The sequence below is a fragment of the Gigantopelta aegis genome, chromosome 10, assembly GCF_016097555.1.
Source record: "Gigantopelta aegis isolate Gae_Host chromosome 10, Gae_host_genome, whole genome shotgun sequence".
Lineage (NCBI taxonomy): Eukaryota > Metazoa > Mollusca > Gastropoda > Neomphalida > Peltospiridae > Gigantopelta > Gigantopelta aegis.
In genome coordinates, this window is record NC_054708.1 from 75371713 (window position 1) to 75393920 (window position 22208).

General features: G+C 36.8%; 1 protein-coding gene across 3 annotated transcripts in view; it reads left to right on the forward strand.

Moving 5' to 3' along the window:
• LOC121384263 (potassium channel subfamily T member 2-like) overlaps positions 1-22208 on the forward strand; it is a 169527-nt gene that overhangs the window by 33382 nt on the left and 113937 nt on the right. For all 3 annotated transcript variants that reach the window (XM_041514577.1, XM_041514579.1, XM_041514578.1), the window contains exon 3: positions 693-786. In XM_041514577.1, coding sequence (XP_041370511.1) covers positions 693-786 — 94 coding nt within the window. The remainder of the gene's footprint in view (positions 1-692; positions 787-22208) is intronic.

Below are 22208 nucleotides of genomic sequence, written 5' to 3' on the forward strand. Positions count from 1 at the left end.
TTATTAATCCTCTATATATTTATAGCTGCTTGAGTTAAAAATTATCTCCAACAGTCTGTAATCTGTAACATGGAATATCTATTAAGTTAACATTTCTCTGGCGATAATAACCTATCTGATCAACAAGTTTGTTTTCACTGACCTTTGGAAGCTGTATATTATATTAACTTCAATAGATCTATCGACAACATTTCATTAACAGTCAGTATGACATTTTGCCAAGAGTTATTTGTTTGCAGGCTTTCCTAGAAAAAAGTAATCCGAAAAAAAGTCTTCCTAATGATTTTCAATTTTCTCTAAGGATTTTCTGCATTAGCTGATTATATAAGATTGTTACTTGAGTTAATAAAGTTAGCGACATCTAGTACATCTCTTCTGACATTCAATCACTGCTTCCTTTGCTTCTAAATAAATCTATATCTTTCAGCAACAAATGATCTCTCTTAACATATGCACAGTTCACTTTTAAAATCTGGATGGTCTTACATAATGTAACCTTTCTAGTTTTTATTTCTGTAAATTACTGTTGGTGTTTTAAAGTTGGTTGGTGCAAACTAGGGTCAGTGTGACTTTAATCTTTGTTTTATTGGTTTTTATTTGCAAAATATATTTAAATAAAATTTTGAAATATTCCTTGAAATTATAATTTTAATATAATGATTAATATTTTATATTTTTTTATTATTTTGCAGGTCTTCGAATTCGAATATTTAACCTTGTAATAAAACTGTTGACATGTATCCTGTATATAATCCGTGTGTCCATGGACAATTCCTATTTGTGCAGGTATGTATAAAAATCTACTTTTTAAAGCCAGAAAGTGGTTTGTTAGTAATATATTTGTCAGCAAATGGATTATCCATTGGTATTGAATTTTTTTTTTTGATTAGTGTCAGAAAGGAAACCTGCTACCACCTTATAACCAACTTCTAACATGTCAGAAAGGAAACCTGCTACCACCTTATAACCAACTTCTAACATGCTTATAACCAACTTCTAACACGCCTATATCCAATGAAGGTTCAAGCATGTTAAACATTTCCAATTTCCAGCATTTTAATTCTGAATGAAAGGGAAAGGAAAAACTGTTTAATGAGACCTCAGCAGATTGTAAACTATAGCTGTTTGATATCTCTATATTGGATACTTGGTCAAGAGTAGTAGGGTGTGAGATGTAGCCCAGTGGTAAAGTGCTCGCTTGATGTGCAGTCGGTTTGGGATCGATCCCCGTCAGTGGGCCCATTGGGCTATTTCTCGCTCCAGCCAGTGCAACACGACTGGTACATCAAAGGCTGTGGTATGTACTATCCTGTCTATGGGATGGTGCATATAAAAGATCCCTTGCTGCCAATCGAAAAGAGTTAGCCCATGAAATGGCGACAGCAGGTTGCCTCCTTCAACATCTGTGTGGTCCTTAACCATATGTCTGATGCCATATAACCATAAATAAAAAATGTGTTGAGTGTGTCGTTAAATAAAACATTTCCTTCCTTCCTTTGGTCAACAGTAGAAGAGAGTAAACCAGCTGGTGCCACATATAATAATATATTAAGCTATTTGTGAAAAAAAGCAGCAAGGGATCTTTTATGAATGAAAGTTTAATAACACCCCAGCACAAAATTTACACCGGCTATTGAGTATCAAAGAAAGGTAGGTGTGATCTTTTATATGCATTTTCCTATAGACATGCCAGTACATACCACAGTATGACCTAACAGTCATAGTTTAAAGTGTTCTGAGGTTTAACACAATTGTATTTTGTTTTATTCCATTCAGGCATCCATCCATCCATTGTTACATTTATTTAGTCATCTATCCATCCATTGAGGGATCCATCCATCAAGGCATCCATCCATCCATTGTTATATATTTATTTAGTCATCCATCCATCCATCAAGGCATCCATCCATTCATACATTGTTATACATCTATTTAGTCATCCATCCATCAAGGCATCCATCCATCCATCCATTGTTATACATCTATTTAATCATTCATCCATCCATCAAGGCATCCATCCATCCATTCATTGCTATACATCTATTTAGTCATCCATCCATCCATTGAGGCATCCATCCATCCATCCATCCATCCATCCATTGTTATACATCTATTTAGTCATCCATCCATCCACCCATTGTTATACATCTATTTAGTAATCCATCTATTGAGGCATTCATCCATCCAATGTTATACATCTATTTAGTCATCCATCTATTGAGGCATCCATCTATCCATTGTTATACATCTATTTAGTCATCCATCCATTGAGGCATTCATCCATCCATTGTTATACCTCTGTTTAGTCATCCATCCATCTATTAAAGCATCTATTCATCCATTGTTATACATCTATTTAGTCATCCATCTATTGAGGCATCCATCTATCCATTGTTATACATCTATTTAGTCATCCATCCATTGAGGCATTCATCCATCCATTGTTATACCTCTGTTTAGTCATCCATCCATCTATTGAAGCATCCATCCATCCATTATTATACATCTATTTAGTCATCCATCTATTGAGGCATCCCTCTATCCATTGTTATATATCTATTTAGTCATCCATCCATTGAGGCATTCATCTATCCATTGTTATACATCTATTTAGTCATCCATCCATCCACCCATTGTTATACATCTATTTAGTCATCCATCTGTTGAGGCATCCATCTATCCATTGTTATACATCTGTTTAGTAATCCATCCATTGAGGCATTCATCCATCCATTGTTATACCTCTGTTTAGTCATCCATCCATCTATTGAGGCATCCATTCATCCATTGTTATACATCTATTTAGTCATCCATCTATTGAGGCATCCATCTATCCATTGTTATACATCTATTTAGTCATCCATCCATTGAGGCATTCATCCATCCATTGTTATACCTCTGTTTAGTCATCCATCCATCTATTATTATACATCTATTTAGTCATCCATCTATTGAGGCATCCCTCTATCCATTGTTATATATCTATTTAGTCATCCATCCATTGAGGCATTCATCTATCCATTGTTATACATCTATTTAGTCATCCATCCATCCACCCATTGTTATACATCTGTTTAGTCATCCATCCATTGAGGCATTCATCCATCCATTGTTATACCTCTTGTTTAGTTATCCATCCATCTATTGAGGCATCCATTCATCCATTGTTATACTTCTATTTAGTCATCCATCTATTGAGGCATCCATCTATCCATTGTTGTACATCTATTTAGTCATCCATCCATTGAGGCATTCATCCATCCATTGTTATACCTCTGTTTAGTCATCCATCCATCTATTGAAGCATCCATCCATCCATTATTATACATCTATTTAGTCATCCATCTATTGAGGCATCCATCTATCCATTGTTATACATCTATTTAGTCATCCATCCATTGAGGCATTCATCTATCCATTATTATACATCTATTTAGTCATCCATCCATTGAGGCATTCATCCATTCATTGTTTAGTCATCCATTATTATACAATAGAATCTCGTTGAGTCGAACTCAGAAGAGTCGAACACACCGCAACGCTCGAACCAAAAACAAAGTCCTGAGTTACACTTACACGATGTTGACCAAATGGTTAGGTCGAACTACCCGATGAGTCAAACACTTTCTCGAGCACCGACAGGGTTTGAGTCAATGGGATTCAACTGTACATCTATTTAGTCATCCATCCTTTCATTGAGACATCCATCCATCCATCCATCTCTTGCAGAATTATGATAACCCCTGTTGTTTAAGTATTATTCATCCATCCATCCATCCATCCATCCATCCATCCATTCCATCTCTTGCAGAATTATGATAACCTGTTGTTTAAGTATTATTCATCCATCCATCCATTCATCCATCCATCCATCCATTCCATCTCTTGCAGAATTATGATAACCCCTGTTGTTTAAGTATTATTCATCCATCCATCCATCCATCCATCCATCCATCCATCCATCCATCCATCCATCCATTCCATCTCTTGCAGAATTATGATAACCTGTTGTTGAAGTATTATTCATCCATCCATCCATTCATCCATCCATCCATCCATTCCATCTCTTGCAGAATTATGATAACCCCTGTTGTTTAAGTATTATTCATCCATCCATCCATCCATCCATTCCATCTCTTGTAGTATTATAATAACCCCTGTTGTTTAAGTATTATTCATCCATCCATCCATCGATCCATCCATTCCATCTCTTGTAGTATTATAATAACCCCTGTTATTCAAGTATTATTCATTCTTCCAGTGTTTGACTGGGTTATTCATCAAACAATCATTACTTAGCTAGCTGTCTGAGTAAAAACAATGACTGATAGGTTCTAAAAAGTTTAAGAAATGGTGAAGAACGGATTGATTCTAAACCAATGTCTCACTTGTCAATCAGCACAATTCCCTTCGCATCTTCCAGTGGATTCGGTGTGTCAAGTTTTGAACTGGAGTTGACACCACTATATATTTTAACAATTATGTCAGTTTGTGTTAGTTATAATGTCAAGAGATGGATAGATGGATGGATGGATGAATGGATGGATGGATGGATGGATGGATGGATGGATGGATGGATGACTAAATAGATGTAACAATGGATAGATGATTGACTAAATAGATGTATATCAATGTATGGATGGATGCCTCAATGAATGGATGAATGGATGCCTCAGTGGATACCTCAATGGATAGATGGATGACTCAGTGGATGAATTGATGGATGGATGGATAACTAGATAGATGTAACAACGTACAGATAGATAGATGGATGACTCAGTGGATGAATTGATGGATGGATGGATAACTAGATAGATGTAACAACGTACAGATAGATAGATGGATGACTCAGTGGATGAATTGATGGATGGATGGATAACTAGATAGATGTAACAACGTACAGATAGATAGATGGATGTAACATGGCTATGGATGTAACATGGATGTGGATGCAGTAATGAATGAATAAATATTATATGTACCAGAACACATGTCACTGCAATTGTTATATTAGCATAATGGTTGAATAATTAACTGTAGACTCCCTGCCATTTGCAAATTAATCTGATATCTGATGTTTTATCTGTACTAGTTCCAACTTGAATACAGATTTATTCATTTCACGCATATCACAATCACACGCAGTTATTTCTTTCAATAATTAATTAACTTGCGCATTACTGTCACTCCCACATGGTTATCTATTAAAATAGTTTATCCCCCATGGCCAGCCATAATGGAGGAAATATTTATATGTTTCCATTGGAGATATAGAGTTTTAAAAATCAATACATTACCACATGACCTTCTGGTACCATAATACTTTTAAGAAATGAGTCACTGGGCTGTAGTTAAAAATGTCAACGTCGTATGTTGTTCTTTTGAAATGGAGTTTGCTTTCAGGCTGCTCTATTTCCAACGCCTGACTGCTGATTGAAGGCAAGGAAAGGAATGTTTGTTTAATGACACCTCACCACCTGTTAAACAGTGGCTATGTGATGTCTAACATATAATTATTTGTTTTGCCCACTGGACTGAATTAGCCAACTTTTGCACGGTACTAGATAAATCTGTCTAGCACCCCAATGCTAGATAAATCTGTCTTGCCTACTAGATTGAATTAGCCAGCTTTTGCATGATGCTAGATAAATCTTTCTTGCCCACTGGATTGAATTAGCCAGCTTTTGCATGATGCTAGATAAATCTTTCTTGCCCACTGGTCTGAATTAGCCAGCTTTTACATGATGCTAGATAAATCTTTCTTGCCTACTGGACTGAATTAGCCAGCTTTTGCATGATGCTAGATAAATCTTTCTTGCCTACTGAACTGAATTAGCCAGCTTTTGCATGGCGCTAGATAAATCTTTCTTGCCTATTGGACTGAATTAGCCAGCTTTTGCATGGCGCTAGATAAATCTGTCTGATAAATTTCTACATACGCCTGACGTCATGGTTTTCAGAATTCTGTTTGCAATTTCATGTTGTATCATTGTTTTAAAAAAAATATTTAAACAAATTAATATTTTTAACTTTATAGGTAAATTATTACATTTTTATGTGGTTGTATAAAGTGGACTATATTTTTCCGCGTATGATTAAATGAATTTGTCAAGAATGGTCAAGAAAAAATAAACAGTTAAAAAAATAAAATAAAAAATAAATAAAATAAAATGAATTTGTAGGTAAAATGTTTACGAATCGTTCTAAAATAAACAACAGCAGCTTACAAAATGAATGTATTGTTACTGTAATTAAATGCGCAACAAAAAGAATCAGTTACTGTTGTGAGGCAATTCCAACCCTTGGGACAAAATGTTTTTGTAAGGGCCCCTGGTAAACATAGCCCTCACAAAGAAAGATTTGTCCCTCAGGTTAGAATTGCGTTATCTATACCTCACAACGGAGACTCTGTGTTAAAATTATAAAATGTTTGACATTCAATAATTAAATGATTCAACTGCCTATCTAGAGACTTGGCCCGTGACAGACATGCCTGAAACTTTAGTGGTACATTGGCATGTTAAAGATTCTCTCTCTCTCTCTCTCTCTCTCTCTCTCTCCCTCTCCCTCTCCCTCTCCCTCTCCCTCTCCCTCTCCCTCTCCCTCTCCCTCTCCCTCTCCCCCCTCCCCTCTCCCTCTCCCTCTCCCTCTCCCTCTCCCTCTCCCTCCCTCTCCCTCTCCCTCCCCTCTCTCTCTCCCTCTCTCCCTCTCCCTCCCCTTCCCGCTCCCTCCCCCTCCCGCTCCCTCCCCCCCCCTCTCTCTCTCTCTCTCTCTCTCTCTCTCTCTCTCTCTCTCTCTCTCTCTCTCTCTCTCTCTCTCTCTCTCATTAAAAAAACAACTTTTTATAAATTGTCATTAGTGATTTTATGTGTTTTCTATACAAAATTGTACATATTTAGCCTTTTCATTTTTAGCCCCGGGCATCAAGTTAAATTCCCTTCTGTTACTTTTATTCACTGTTGTCTACTAAATTGCCAACTCAGCCATTACTTTTTGAATATATAATAGATTAATAATGCTCGGAAATACAATGTAGATGGCTGATCAAGTTGTCACATCAATGTTATTCCTCAGAGGACTCTGTGATGTTATGTAATTATTATATAAGAATTGTTTTTCATTTTTTGTGTGAATTTATCAATGTATAACAGTCACAAATTGTATAAAATCATGTAACATAGCAAGGCAATTTTATACTAATTTGTGACTTATAAATTGATAAATTCACAAAGAATGCCAAACAATTTTTAGAATTACAAACAACACAAGTTATTTAGGTAAAAATACAAGAAACATTTTCTAAAGTTCTTTCCATGACCTGTTTTACATAAAGATATAGCATTTGACTTAATGATGTAGCATTTGACGTAATGATGTAGCATTTGACGTAATGGTGTAGCATTTGACGTAATGGTGTAGCATTTGACGTAATGGTGTAGCATTTGACGCAATGATGTAGCATTTGATGTAATGGTGTAGCATTTGATGTAATGGTGTAGCATTTGACGTAATGATGTAGCATTTGATGTAATAAAGTGATGTAATTTTCTGAGGTTTATCAAAGAATAACATTTGGTTTTTAAGTGACGTCATCTAATCAGAATAGTTTGTTTTGTTTAATGACACCACTAGCGTACATTGATTTAGTAATCATCAGTGTAATTATATACATATATTACATTAAAACACGTACAATTCCTAATAAGTGAATATGAACATAGACAGACTGTAAAGAGAATCACATTCAACTGATGAAGGCAGCAGCATGCTGCTGAAATGTTGGGTGGAAATTAATAAAATAATGAAGTGTAATATGTTTTGAGTGCTTTGTTTATCAAATGCAGATTTAGAATGGGGGAGCCATGTCATCTGATGTCACGTTTTACCCTGTAAAGGAAAAAAGAAAACAAACTGTTTTATTTAATGATGCAGTCAACACATTTCAATTATAATTACATGGTATGAGATATTTGGTAAAGGCGCATGAAAATAATTAGAAAGAAAACCTGTTAGCACCACTCCATGGCTATGATTTTCAATTACCAGCAAGGGATCTTTCATATGAATCATCTTATAGACAGCATAGTATATACCACAGCCTTTGTTACACCAGTTGTGGATCACTGGCTGGTATTAGAAATAGCCCAATGGCCCACCGACGGGGATCGATCCCATCCGACCGTGTATCAGGCAAGCACTTTACCACTGGGCTACATCCTGACCTCATTTTAAGGGATGATATTTCAGTCTGCAGATAATAATCAGTACATTTGTATAAATGGCAGATAAAAAAAAAAATTGCTGTCTTCTGTTAATTATACCGGCCTCGGTGGCGTCGTGGTAGGCCATCGGTCTACAGGTTGGTAGGTACTGGGTTCGGATCCCAGTCGAGGCATGGGATTTTTAATCCAGATACCGACTCCAAACCCTGAGTGAGTGCTGCGCAAGGCTCAATGGGTAGGTGTAAACCACTTGCACCGACCAGTGATCCATAACTGGTTTAACAAAGGCCATGGTTTGTGCTATCCTGCCTGTGGGAAGTGCAAATAAAAGATCCCTTGCTGCTAATCGGAAGAGTAGCCCATGTAGTGGCGACAGCAGGTTTCCTCTCAAAATCTGTGTGGTCTGTAACCATATGTCTGACGCCATATAACCGTAAATAAAATGTGTTGAGTGCGTCGTTAAATAAAACATTTCTTTCTTTCTGTTAATTACATCATTATAGATAGTTGTGGGGTGTATAGAAGTAATTTAGTGAATGATCCACTTCATATAAATGTGTCAGATCTTCTGATTTGATATTGTGTAGACTCAGAAGTTGATTTGGGTCCATTAGTGTGCTATTGATCATTTGTGTTAAACAGCCACCGACCAGCCATAGTACGTGGTGTAGTGGTAAAGGTATCAGTCTTATGAAGACTGGTAGGTACTGGGTTCACATCCCGGTATGAGTACCAATGCAGAATGAGTCTTAACTAACAGCTCAGGGGCGGGACGTAGCCCAGTGGTAAAGCGCTTGCTTGATGCACGATCGGTTTGGGATCGATCCCCGTCAGTGGTCCCATTGGGCTATTTCTCGCTCCAGCCAGAGCACTACGACTGGTATATCAAAGGCCGTGGTATGTGCTATCCTGTCTATGGGATGGTGCATATAAAAGATCCTTTGCTGCTAATCGAAAAGAGTAGCCCATGAAGTGGTGACAGCGGGTTTCCTCCCTCAATTTCTGTGTGGTCCTTAACCATATGTCCGGTGCCATATAACCATAAATAAAATGTGTTGAGTGTGTCATTAAATAAACCATTTCCTTCCTGGTGGTGCAGTGATTAAGCCAATGGGGCGGTGCAATGATTAAGCCAATGGGGTGGTGCATGACCACCACACTGACTTGTCTATCACAAAAACTGGTAATGATTAAGCCAATGGGGTTGTGCATGACCACCACATTGACTTGTCTATCACAAAAATTGGTAATGATTAAGCCAATGGGGTGGTGCATGACCACCACACTGACTTGTCTATCACAAAAATTGGTAATGATTAAGCCAATAGGGTTGTGCATGACCACCACATTGACTTGTCTTATCACAAAAACTGGTAATGATTAAGCCAGTGGGGTGGTGCATGACCACTAAAACTTAAGTCAAAAATTATTGTACCCTAGTGGAAGGATATGGTAACAAACTAGCTAGGACACCATAGCATTTTTCTTGTCCTCAACAAAATCCTATTTTCAGGGCACAACAGCAAGTAAAAAAAAGCCCACCGCACTTGCTTTTGATAACATATTTCAAACCCTAGAGCACTTTTTCATATTTTCTGATCTCTAAAATAAAAAAGAACATTTTCAATTTAAAGGAAACATGTCACGTAAACCATATTTGGCACCAACCATGTACAATTAATTATAAATTGAATCACCTAAAAAAAAAAATATATAAAAAATTAATTACTTAAAATATCTCCATAAAAGAACCCCAGATACGAGCTCTTAGCGGAAATTGCCGATCTTTAATGAGCAGGGCAATCACGAGGTCCGTGACGTCAGAGACGCGTCGCTTGATCTGAAGCCTTACACTTAAAAGCATTAGTCCGTACCACTCATAAAGAATCTAAGACTTGCACAGCTTACCAAAACAATGAGTGTTCATTCGCAAAACGTTTTGCCGTATCAATATGAGCTGTTAGTAAATGAAGAAAGACACACATTTACTTACAACAGTGATACTGAAGAAAAAACGGATAGCGAGTCGGAGGGTGGAGAAACTGATGGTGCCAGACCAGACACCGGTCGACCAATTTACAGCCCGGAGCCCGAAAGTAACCCGGAGACAAAATCAAAACTCGGATGCTAATGCCGAGGTGTATACTGTTCATATTTAGCATAAAGATACACCTCGATATGATGTATTTAAATATGTAAAAAATATAAATGTAGGACAAAAAATTTTGGGTGTTTTTTTTTAGAAAATATCGCATTTTTTATGTTCGGGCTGTACATAATGAAATCTGTATGCACAGTGTAAACAAACGCTCTAATTTACGACTAGGCGCTTCACTTTCATTAACCTGGCTTGTAAAACAACATATATGACTTGAGAGTATAATCAACTTTTAAACTAAATATATTTCTATTTGCATCAATAGAACGAAATGGGGTTATAGTATCTTTCTCTCATAAAAAAAAAGTAGCATATTATTAGGCCTATTGGTAGGGTGCGTTAGAGTAAAAACGACCACTCACGATACCCAAGTGATAATTTTCTTTTCTTTGGTACTACGTAATTGGTCAGTTTTGTAATTTTAGATTGGAAAGTCTACTTAATCAAGGGGTTTTTACAGCATTATTTACAGTAATGAAGCAGGGCGGCTGATAATGTCCATTAACATTGTACTATAGTCGCGACAGGTTACGCCACAATACCCTGTGATCTTAAAAAAACTGGCACGTATTTTGTACGTATGTCTAGACCGTGGTAATCACTTACCTGGTCGATACCCTGCAATATACACCTGCCAATCAGGAATCACATGTGCAGGCCACGGAAAGAAAGGACCAATTAACTAAAACAACACTCCGATTCTCAGTCAGCCCGTGGATGAAACATAATAGTTATTTCGACACCGACAGTAGTGGGGTTTTTTGTATTGAACTTCGTGTTGCTTTGGGGCTTCGGGCGATGAGGAACGTTTTTGTGACGTATTCCGCCCGAAGATTAAAAACATTATTTAAAATTATTATTGTTTTCTACACGTTTTCTAAAAACATATTTAAATACATCGTACTGAGATGTATCCTCATGCCAAATCCCATGTTTGTATATGCCATATTTAATTACTTATTGACGTTTCCTTCTTCGGACGGTGAATACAGATTTTGTTATGTAGGCCTACAGCCCTAACATGAAAAATCTTTTTTTTTCCAAAAAAATAAATAAATAAAAAATTCTACATTTTTGTTTTAACATATATAAATACATCATGCTGAGGTGTATCTTTGTGCCAAATATGTACAATGTACACCTCGGCATTCGCAACCGAGTACTGTTTTTGTCTCCGGGTAACGTTCGGGCTCCAGGCTGTAATTAGGCTGTAATTAGGCTGACACCAAAGTACTATGCGGTGTTGGTGTCCAATCTTTTCTTTTGCGATAAAATACACGCGTCTTTTTCTTCGGATACAATCCTTTGGAAAACCATAAAAAGACAATCCCGATCGTTTAAACTGTTTATTTTTACACCCAAAGGCCGCGCAGTACGGCACTGTTGGACTGAAAAGATCGTAAGCCCCTTACTCCATATATAAACAGTTAACAACAATGGAAGAGTACAGCGGCTCTGACGTCACTTCCCTTTTTTTCCGAACGCTCACGAAGAAATATGCATAAATCGTACTTTGATACTGATTAGCGTAATTTCTTCATTTTAAGTTAACTACACGTATTTTATTGTTATAAAGTTATTTGTATATTATTTTTATATCATTTTTCTTTTAAAATGAGCTATAATATGGTCTCGTGTCATGTTTCCTTTAAAACATTTTTCAGCTCCCTTCTCCTTAATTGCAGTGTAAAATTACAGACAATAAGCATTAAGTCAAGACCAGGGGCCTAATTCACTGAACACTATTTTGCAACTTTATGATCTCGCAATGCAAAAACAACATGCAATTAAGGACAGTGTGATGTTGCTTATGAGATCATTGTGAATCAGGGCCTCAGTTGTTTGAGTTATGAGAGAGTTAATTACCAAATGCAAATAAAAATCAAGAACGGTACTTTATTCATGGTTTCCTCGATTCATTTCCATTTTCTTGCGCTGATTTAGTTACAAACATTCCTCTTTGTCCATGTTTTACAGCTGTTGACTGATGGTGCTCTGCTTAATCACAATGTATGGTGTAGGTTAAACACTGATGGGAAGCAATGGATTTTATTACTCATTTTGGCAGAGAACTGCAAGGCAGTACATTTGTATCTTCCCATGGGGAAAGGTCGACAAATGTGAAATCATATTAAATGCTTTGATGCTGTAATGTTATGATATGTGGAGTGTAGGGGGGTGGGTAAAAATAGGGAGTATTTTTTTCATTCATTTGGGTCAACACATTGCAAACCTGCAAAGCAATATTTTGGTATCTTCCCATAGTGAAAAAATATAATACCCCCCAGCCCAAATAAAAAAAAAGTATAAAAGACCAGAACTATTTTTTTTAAAATTAATTTGGGTTTTCAACACAATACATTCCCAGTCTGGAGCTTGATGCAGTAAGACGTATTTGTTTCGCTTTTGCATACTGCACGTGCTTTCATGTGCTCGACGTGGGAATCCTCCATTTGTGTTGTTTTTGTCAGCGAAATGGAGTTTTCTACTGGAATATATGTGGCCACTGGAACTGATTGAATGTTGGAATGCTCCCCTCCCTTCTGTCCCAGACCCAGTCACTGGCGAAGTCAGAGATTGTGCCCAGGAGAGACATGCTTGAACCTTAATTGAATATAGACACGTTAATATGTTACCCAATCCAATCCACGAATATGCAAGGCAGTAGAACTTCTTTTTTTAATTCATTTAGGTTCTGAACATAATACAACGTGCAAGGCAGTAGAAGTATTTTTTAAAATTCATATATGTTTTCAACACAATACAAACACGCAAGGCAGTAGAAGTATTTTTTAAAAATTCATATATGTTTTCAACACAATACAAACACGCAAGGCAGTAGAAGTATTTTTTTTAAATTCATATATGTTTTCAACACAATACAAACATGCAAGGCAGTAGAATTTGTTTTTTATTCATTTGTTTTTTCAACACAATGCAAACACGCAAGGCAGTAGAAGTATTTATTTTATTCATTTAGATTTTCAACACAATACGAATATGCAAGGCAGTAGAACTATATTTCTATTTATTTAGGTTTTTTAACACAATATGAACATGCAAGGCAACATATTGATATCATCCTCTAGGGAAAGATAAGCCTGTGGAACATATCATATTCAGTGCTTTTGTGCTCTGATGTCACAAGATCCAAAACACACTAAAACTAAATTGTTTCTTTCATTCAGGTTGTCAAACACAATTCAAATATTGACAGAAAAGGTTTTCAATTAAAAAAGATCAAATTTATTATGTTTATCTCTTTAGTCAGGTGTAAGTTCCCCAAACATTCATTTATGTTTAATACTTTACAATAAATGCAGATGTTTAGTTATGTATGTGCACATGTCATTATTTTATTTCCATTTCAGATTCACACACATGTAAAATAAACATATGGTGATCATATTTCAGGTTTATGATTTTGTTAGCAGTCATTTAAAAATGCAGTACAATCATTGTTATTTCAAGAATAGTTTCCTTTATGTCAGTACTGTAAACTGAGAATAACAATGCATGCACATTGCAAACCTGCTCTATTCACTAAAAAAACCATCATAATATTAATTCTCTGAAAGTTTTTGACCATCAGCGATACATTATAGTTGTGGAGAAAAAAGTTTCTTTTGTTTAAAACCACTAGAACACATTGATTTATTAATCATCGCCTATTGGATGTCAAACATTTGGTAATTTTGACTGATATTCTTCAGAGAAAACCCGCTACATTTTTCCATTAATAGCAAGGGATCTTTTATATGCACTTTTTCACAGATAGGACAGGAAAAAAGCAGTCAGAGAAAAGGTTAATTGAGGTGGTTCGATCCTATGACACACCTACAATGTACCTATGTGAGCACTCTACCAAATGACTTATAGGTAGAGCCCGCCATCTCAGCTTGGAAATTTTTTACATAGGATAGAAGGAAATGTTTTATTTAACAACGCACTCAACACATTTTATTTATGGTTATATGGCGTCAGACACATGGTTAAGAACCACACAGATATATAGAAAAAAAGAAATGTTTTATTTAACAATGCACTCAACACATTTTATTTACGGTTATATGGCATCAGACATATGGTTAAGGACCACACAGATATATATAGAGAGGAAACCCGCTGTCGCCACTTCATGGGCTACTCTTTTTCTATTAGCAGCAAGGGATCTTTTATATGCACCATCCCACAGACAGGATAGTACATACCACGGCCTTTGTTACACCAGTCGTGATGCACCAGCTGGAACGAGAAATAGCCAAATGAGGCCACATACGGGGATAGATCCTAAACCAACCACGCATCAAGCGAGCGCTTTACCACTGGGCTACATCCCGCCCACATAGGATAGATCCCTGTTGGTAGGCACATTGGACTATTTCTCGTTCGATCCAGTGCACCACAACTGGTATACCAAAGGCTGTGGTATGTGCTATCCTGTCTGTGGGATGGTGCAAATAAAAGATCTGTTGCTACTAATGGAAAAATTAAACAGATTTCCTCTCAAAGACTGTATGTCAACATTTTTTTAATTTTTATATTTATTTCACTCATGATATTGAACGTTTTGTTTTAGTTTAAAGCAACCTTTTTTGTTTATCTGAAGAAGACTACATTACTGTGCTTTGTTTGTTTTTAACCTCCCCCACTCCATCATGTTAGGTTAGGTAAAGATCTGAATATCCTATCAAACTGTTTATTGTGATAAAGCCATGATGTGGTTTAAAAAAAATAGAAGGTTATTGATATAAAGACGACCAGTATTTCAGCCATTCATTATGGACAGTTTGACGGAGATAAACGGAATGAGTTCACACAGAGACACATAAAAGGAAATAAATGATATGGAGTAATGCTATTCCAGTTTCAACCTTTTTCTTTAAAATTACAGATACTGCATATCTAGAATGTTTTATGTGTAACACTAACACAGAATTGCACTACAGAGTGACTGGTTTTAAAGGGGCATTCCTGAGTTTGCTGCAATTTTTAAGATGTTATCGACTAACAGAGACTTTTTAATGATTGTAATTACATATCAAATATATTTTTCTGCATAAAATATTAGTGGCTGTATATTAAACGTGTTTCTGATTGTTCTATTATTTGTACAAGGTTAAATTTCATTTTACTTCCTAAAAAAAATTGTTTTCATATGTACGAAATTATTTTAAGACAAAATCCAGTTTGGGCTTCTTACAAATATTAAGACGACCAGAAACACATTGAATATACAGACACTGATATTCTAAACAAGAAAATATATTTAATATGTAAGTTTAATCGCAGAAATATTTTATTAGTCGGAAACATCTTACAATGCAGCAAACTCGGGAATGTCCCTTTAATTTTGTGGTAGAAACACCAAGACATCACAATGATCAAACACACTGCTTCATTTCATTATGAAGCCATCAGTCACGGTACACACATCAGAAAATATTCTGTCAGTGTTAGTATGCTAATATCCAAAGAGTGCTCGCCTGAGGTGCTTGGATGAAAAGGATTGAACTCCTCTTTGGAACCATTATCTGAATGGCTTTTTGCTATTCCAGCCAGGGGCTGGCACATGTATATCCATGGCTGTGGTGTGTGCTGTCTTGTCTGTGGAACAGTGCATATAAACTATTCCTTGCTGCCAATGGGCTATGCATCAGAATTACCAAATGATTGACATCCAATAGTCAATGATTAATAAATCAACCTCGCTCATCATATGATCTGTTGACCAGATTCCCAGTCTGGAGCTCCACGCGGTAAGACGTGTTTGTTTTGCTTGTGCACACTGCACGTGCTTTCGTGTGCTGGACTTGGGGGTCCTTCATTTCGTTGTTTTTGTCAGCAAAATGAAGTTTACTACTGGGATGTATGTGGCCATTGGAACTGATTGAACGCTGGAACGCTTCTCGTTTCGACAGTCTGCACCACCAGGATGGATTCTTTTTTAGCGAGATTTCTTGCTTCCACGTCATTTCTCCGTCCGACTGTCGACTTGGGTTTTTTCGTGACTCATATGACGGCCATTCTGCAGAACGCCACGGTTGTTCGCGTTTAGTCTCTACATGTCCGAGCCTGTCCTAGCAGCACTGGAATATTGACCGCCCCACTCTTAAGAAGAAATAAGAAGTGGGGTTGGCCCCTACTACTCTTTTTCTAGACTTTACCTTGCTTTATAGTGATACCATCTCGTATCCTCCGGAGTCGGGGCCCGTCCGCACCACTATACCAACCCATGACGACTGGACTATACCCTAGTCTGATACTCTCTCTCGTTCAGACGGATCCGGCTTCTCAAGATCTGTATTTCAGCACAGCACTAAACCTTCAACGTCTATCGACTGTCAATCTAGGGGTTTTCTTGACGGCATGCAACCCATCTCGTCCCTTTAAGCTGTGCACCCAAACGGCCTTAACGAGGCCACTCGCGTGGACATATCGATCGGACTTTAAACTTTTAGATCTGCGTTCAAAATTTTATGTCGAAATTACTTCTTTTTTTTAAAAATATTAAATAGTCCGATCCTCTCTTCTTTCTCTTATTTAGTTTTGGACTGTCCTTCTAAAATGCTCCAAATTATGTAAATATTCGGCCCAGCAGTCAATTCTTTTTATTTTTGGCTTGTAACCTTTTTATTTATTTTTATTTATTCTATTAACTTTTTTACTAATTGCTATTTTCAAAATTCTGCCCATTTTCACCCCCCCCCCCCCCATCCCGAGTCAGGCCACCGATCTTATCGGAGGTCAGACTCGGGATGGGCGTGTTTGAAACACTAGTGGTATATGGGCACGTTAAACTAGTTATCATCATCATCATCTGTTGACCAAGTGTCGAATACCCCCATCTGCTAGACATCAAATAGATATACTAGTAGTTTAAAGTGTGTTAAAGTGTCATGTTATCTCCTGTCCTGGACACCGGCCTCGGTGGCGTCGTGGCAGGCCATCGATCTACAGGCTGGTAGGTACTGGGTTCGGATCCCAGTCGAGGCATGGGATTTTTAATCCAGATAGCGACTCCAAACCCTGAGTGAGTGCTCCGCAAGGCTCAATGGGTAGGTGTAAACCACTTGCACCGACCAGTGATCCATAACTGGTTCAACAAAGGCCATGGTTTGTGCTATCCTGCCTGTGGGAAGCGCAAATAAAAGATCCCTTGCTGCCTATCGGAAGAGTAGCCCATGTAGTGGTGACAGCGGGTTTTCTCTCAAAATCTGTGTGGTCCTGAACCATATGTCTGACGCCATATAACCGTAAATAAAATGTGTTGAGTGCGTCATTAAATAAAACACTTCTTTCTTTCTTTCCTGTCCTGGACAGACATCCCATGTAACTAACATGCTGAATCCTATGTGGATTTGTACTCGGAAATAAAATGAATATGAATTAATAAACAGCACAATTTTTTTATTCAGTCACAATACTCTAAACCAGTGGAAAAAACATGCATGTAAATTATACATTCATGTCCAACTTCAAGCCATGAAATTTATACACACTCATTATTTTAATTACATTAACTCATTGCAAATACCAATAATTGTTCAAAAATATTTACACATTGCTAGATGTGTATTCATCAAAAAAAAGAAAAAAGAATCCTATGTGGATTTGTACTCGGAAATAAAATGAATATGAAATAAAATGAATATGAATTAATAAACAGCACAATTTTTTTATTCAGTCACAATACTCTAAACCAGTGAAAAAAACATGCATGTAAATTATACATTCATGTCCAACTTCAAGCCATGAAATTTATACACACTCATTATTTCAAATGCATTAATGCATTGGAAATACTAATGATTGTTAAACATTTTTTACACATTGCTACCATGCACTTGAAGATGTGTATTCATCAAAAAAATAAAAAAGAAAGAAAAAAAGAAAACAGACATGTGACAATATTAATCTGATTTACAGTATATCAACAGCTGACACCAGAACTGATTATGTCCACTCTTTAGAGAAATAACTTCTTTTTTTTCTTTTTTTTATTGTTTGAAAGATAAATTTGCTAATTTTTCTTTTCTTTTTTAAGTGCATGGTGTTTGAGAGACATACATGTAATAGGATTGATAAGAAACTATATAATTTTATTAAATCAATAAAATTGCTTTTTTGGGATTGTTTTACATGTTACATTTTTGGAGTTTGGATATAACCAGTTCTTCATGGTTGTGAGCCCTATAATTATGTGAAACTCACAACTGACAGGAGGCAGGCACCAATTGCTGACAAAACATACAATATTCATTCTGATAATCAGTTGCACAAGCAGCGTATGCTTTCCATTTTAATTTTTAGAGTATTCCAGATGTATTGAGAATTTTTACTGTTCACAAACATTAACATAAACCATATGGGTTTTTTATCCATGTTGTGTCAAGTCTTCTGCATTGCTGTTAAAAGTTTTCTGCTACAAGTCAAATTTTAAAACTAATTTATAGAACAGGGCCCAATTTCACAAAACATAAGCCTAGTTTTGCATGTAAACGTGAATCTACGACTAAACCACAATTTTTATTACTATTATAGTACAACAAATATAGTTAAGAGTACACGTATTTCAATTTCTTTTGTCCTTAAAATCCTCCATCTTCTGTAATGATGTAAAGTTCTTTGTGAAATAGAAGAAGAAGAAGAAGAAGGAAATGTTTTATTTAACGGCGCATTCAACACATTTTATTTATGGTTATATGGTGTCGCACATATGGTTAAGGACCACACAGATATTGAGGGAGGAAACCCGCTGTCGCCACTTCTTGGGCTACTCTTTTCGATTAGCAGCAAGGGATCTTTTATATACACCATCCCACAGACAGGATAATACATACCACAGCCTTTGTTACACCAGTTGTGGAGCACTGGCTGGAACGAGAAATAGCCCAATGGGTCCACCGACGGGGATTGATCATAGACCGACCACGCATCAAGCGAATGCTTTACCACTGGGCTGCATCCCACCCCAGTCTAATTAGGAGTCTAATTTAAGACTAATTTATAGAACTGGCACATTTGGATGTGTTTTGGTAAACATATTTTATTTTCCTTTTATCTAACTTTGTTGAGCTCATTTTACCTTTTGTTATTAGTTGCTTTGACAGTGTTCCTTAAGTCCATCATACATTATCTCAAATATTTTCTTTCTCTGCTACCTGAGGTAATTCTGATGCCAATCCGATCATACAATCTATATTTTGACAAGCGTCACTTGAAGATGAATATCAATCAAAAGGAACCTTTGTAGTTGCCAGACACTATCTAATTAAGTGCAGATGAATCTGAATCATTTTGTGTGCCAAATCACTAATCCCAGCTGACCTGCTTTCTACATGACTGGGACAACCCATAGAAAAACATTAGCAGAAATTATACATCAGATGTGTTGCTAAGCAGATTTTCCTATCTGTTGTGATGTCTTTTTGTGAGAGGAATTACTCTTTCTTTTTAGGCTTCACTAACGTCATTTCTTGTGTAGCACATATGGTCTTTAGCTTCCACTGGTTTGCTTCCTGAAGTGCAAACAGTGGTTGACATTTAAGAACAGTCATCAGAGTTATATAATCATTTACAGGCTCTGCTGTACATCTGCCATCAATTATATTGGTAGAAGAAGCCCACTAACATTTTTCAACTAGATTTTAAAATCGAAAGGTTTTTTTTTTTCCTGTTACAAGCAGTTACCCATGATTTGTATATAAAATGGGAGGCTAAATCTCAGAAAGGAATAGAAAAAAATAGTTGTTTACTGACACCTCTTGGTTTCTAACATATGGCTATTTTCCAACGCTTATATAGAGAGGGAGGGAGGGAGGGAGGGAGACAGACAGACAGACAGACAGACAGAGACAGAGTGGGGTTGAGGAGGAAGGAAGGGTGAGAGAGAGAGACAGAGAGAGAGAAGAAAGAAGTGTTTTATTTAATGATGCTCTCGACACATTGTAACCATGGTTATATGGCATCGGAGATATTATTTAAGGACCACAGATGATGAGAGAGGAAACTCACAGCTGCCCCGCCATGGGCTATTCTTTTCAATTAATTAGCAGCAAGGATTTTTATCCCACAGAAGGGACAGTATATACCAGGCTTTTATTACACCAGTTGTGGAGCACTGGCCAGAACGAGAGATAGCCCAATGGGCCCAGCTGTATGTATTCCAAGCTAGTCTTGGGAATGGCATTCTTCCTACAGGTGGTGCAGGAGAAATGAAACATCCTGTTACCAATCTCCTAGGGGTGTGGTGGTCTTCCTAAGGAACAGCCCCTGGTGGTGGATCATGGAAGCAATCAAGACTTTGTTTAATATCCTTTCGACTCTGCCTTGTGCAGATATATAATTTTGATATGGAATATATGGTTTTGTCATTCCACTTTGATGTATGAGAGATGGGGGGGGGGGGGGGGATTCCATCTAAAGCATTTATTTGTACTGTTCACCCATCAAGCAAGCTCTACCAAAGAGCTGTATTTTACCCCAAATCAAGTTAAATGTTTGTTTTGTGTATTAGCTAACATTGTATTATTAATTATGGGCCATTGGATGACACAAAGAGAGATAATTCTGACATTTTAATCTTTTGGAGTAGATTCTGGACATTGGTTGTGATGGGTACATTTTTATGGATGCAGCAAGGGATATTTTATATTTGCTTTTTCAAATACAGGACAGCACATACCACAGTGTTTGATATATCAGTTGTGGGGATGGCAAAATATATATTAGAAACAGGGCATGATATACCTCCCATCATAACCAATCTCCAAAGTCTACTCTATAAGCTATAGTATGTACTGTCCTGCTTTGAGTTTTTCCTTTTCTAAAAATGTATATACAGTTGATAATCCAATGCTGCTTTTTGGCAGCCGTGGGTATCCCCTCTGTTTTCCTCTCATCTCTCTCTTTTTCTTTCTCTTTATTACATATCTGTTCAGTCTTATTATAGTGATAAAAACATATTGAAACCGTGTGATAAATTTATTTTGTATCACACATATGTGCGATCTGGACCAGAAGTTTTAAATGGGGAATTCCCTTTTCATTTTTACTGCAGTCAGCGCCTTTTATTTACTTACATCATATATGATTTACAAATTACGTCACATCCCATTTGAAACATTACACAAGGCTGCCACAGAGTATGATTCTTAATGTTACGTAAATCCATGAAAGGAGTTTTGATCATAGATTTAACAAAGTGTTGTTATGACATTAAATTAAAAACTGTTTTTGTAAAAGATAAAAGAACGTATGTAATAAATACAGAACTTTACATATGTTGCTTTCACTTCCTATTTATTGCACGCATTTATTTTGCGAAAGAACGTACCACTTGACCGCTATGCGGTCTTGTGGTATATATTCTTCCACAAAATAAACTTGTGCAATAAATAGGAAGCGAAAACACTGTATGTGAAATTCTGTATATTTCTCTCAACAAAGGGTAAGAATAATAATCATATGTTAGGTATCAACCAACAGAAAGAAATGTTTTATTTAACGACACACTCAACACATTTTATTTATGGTTATATGACATCAGACATATGGTTAAGGACCACACAGATAATGAGAGAGGAAACCTGCTGCTGCCACTTCATGAGCTACTCTTTTTGATTAGCAGCAAGGGATCTTTTATATGCGCCATCCCACAGACAGGTTAATATATACCACAGCCTTTGATATACCAGTAGTGGTGCACTGGCTGGAATGAGAAATAGCCCGATGGGTCCACTGATGGGGATCGATCCCAGACTGACCACACAGCGAGCGAGTACTGTACCACTGGGCTACGTCCCGCCCCGTACCAACCAACAGTA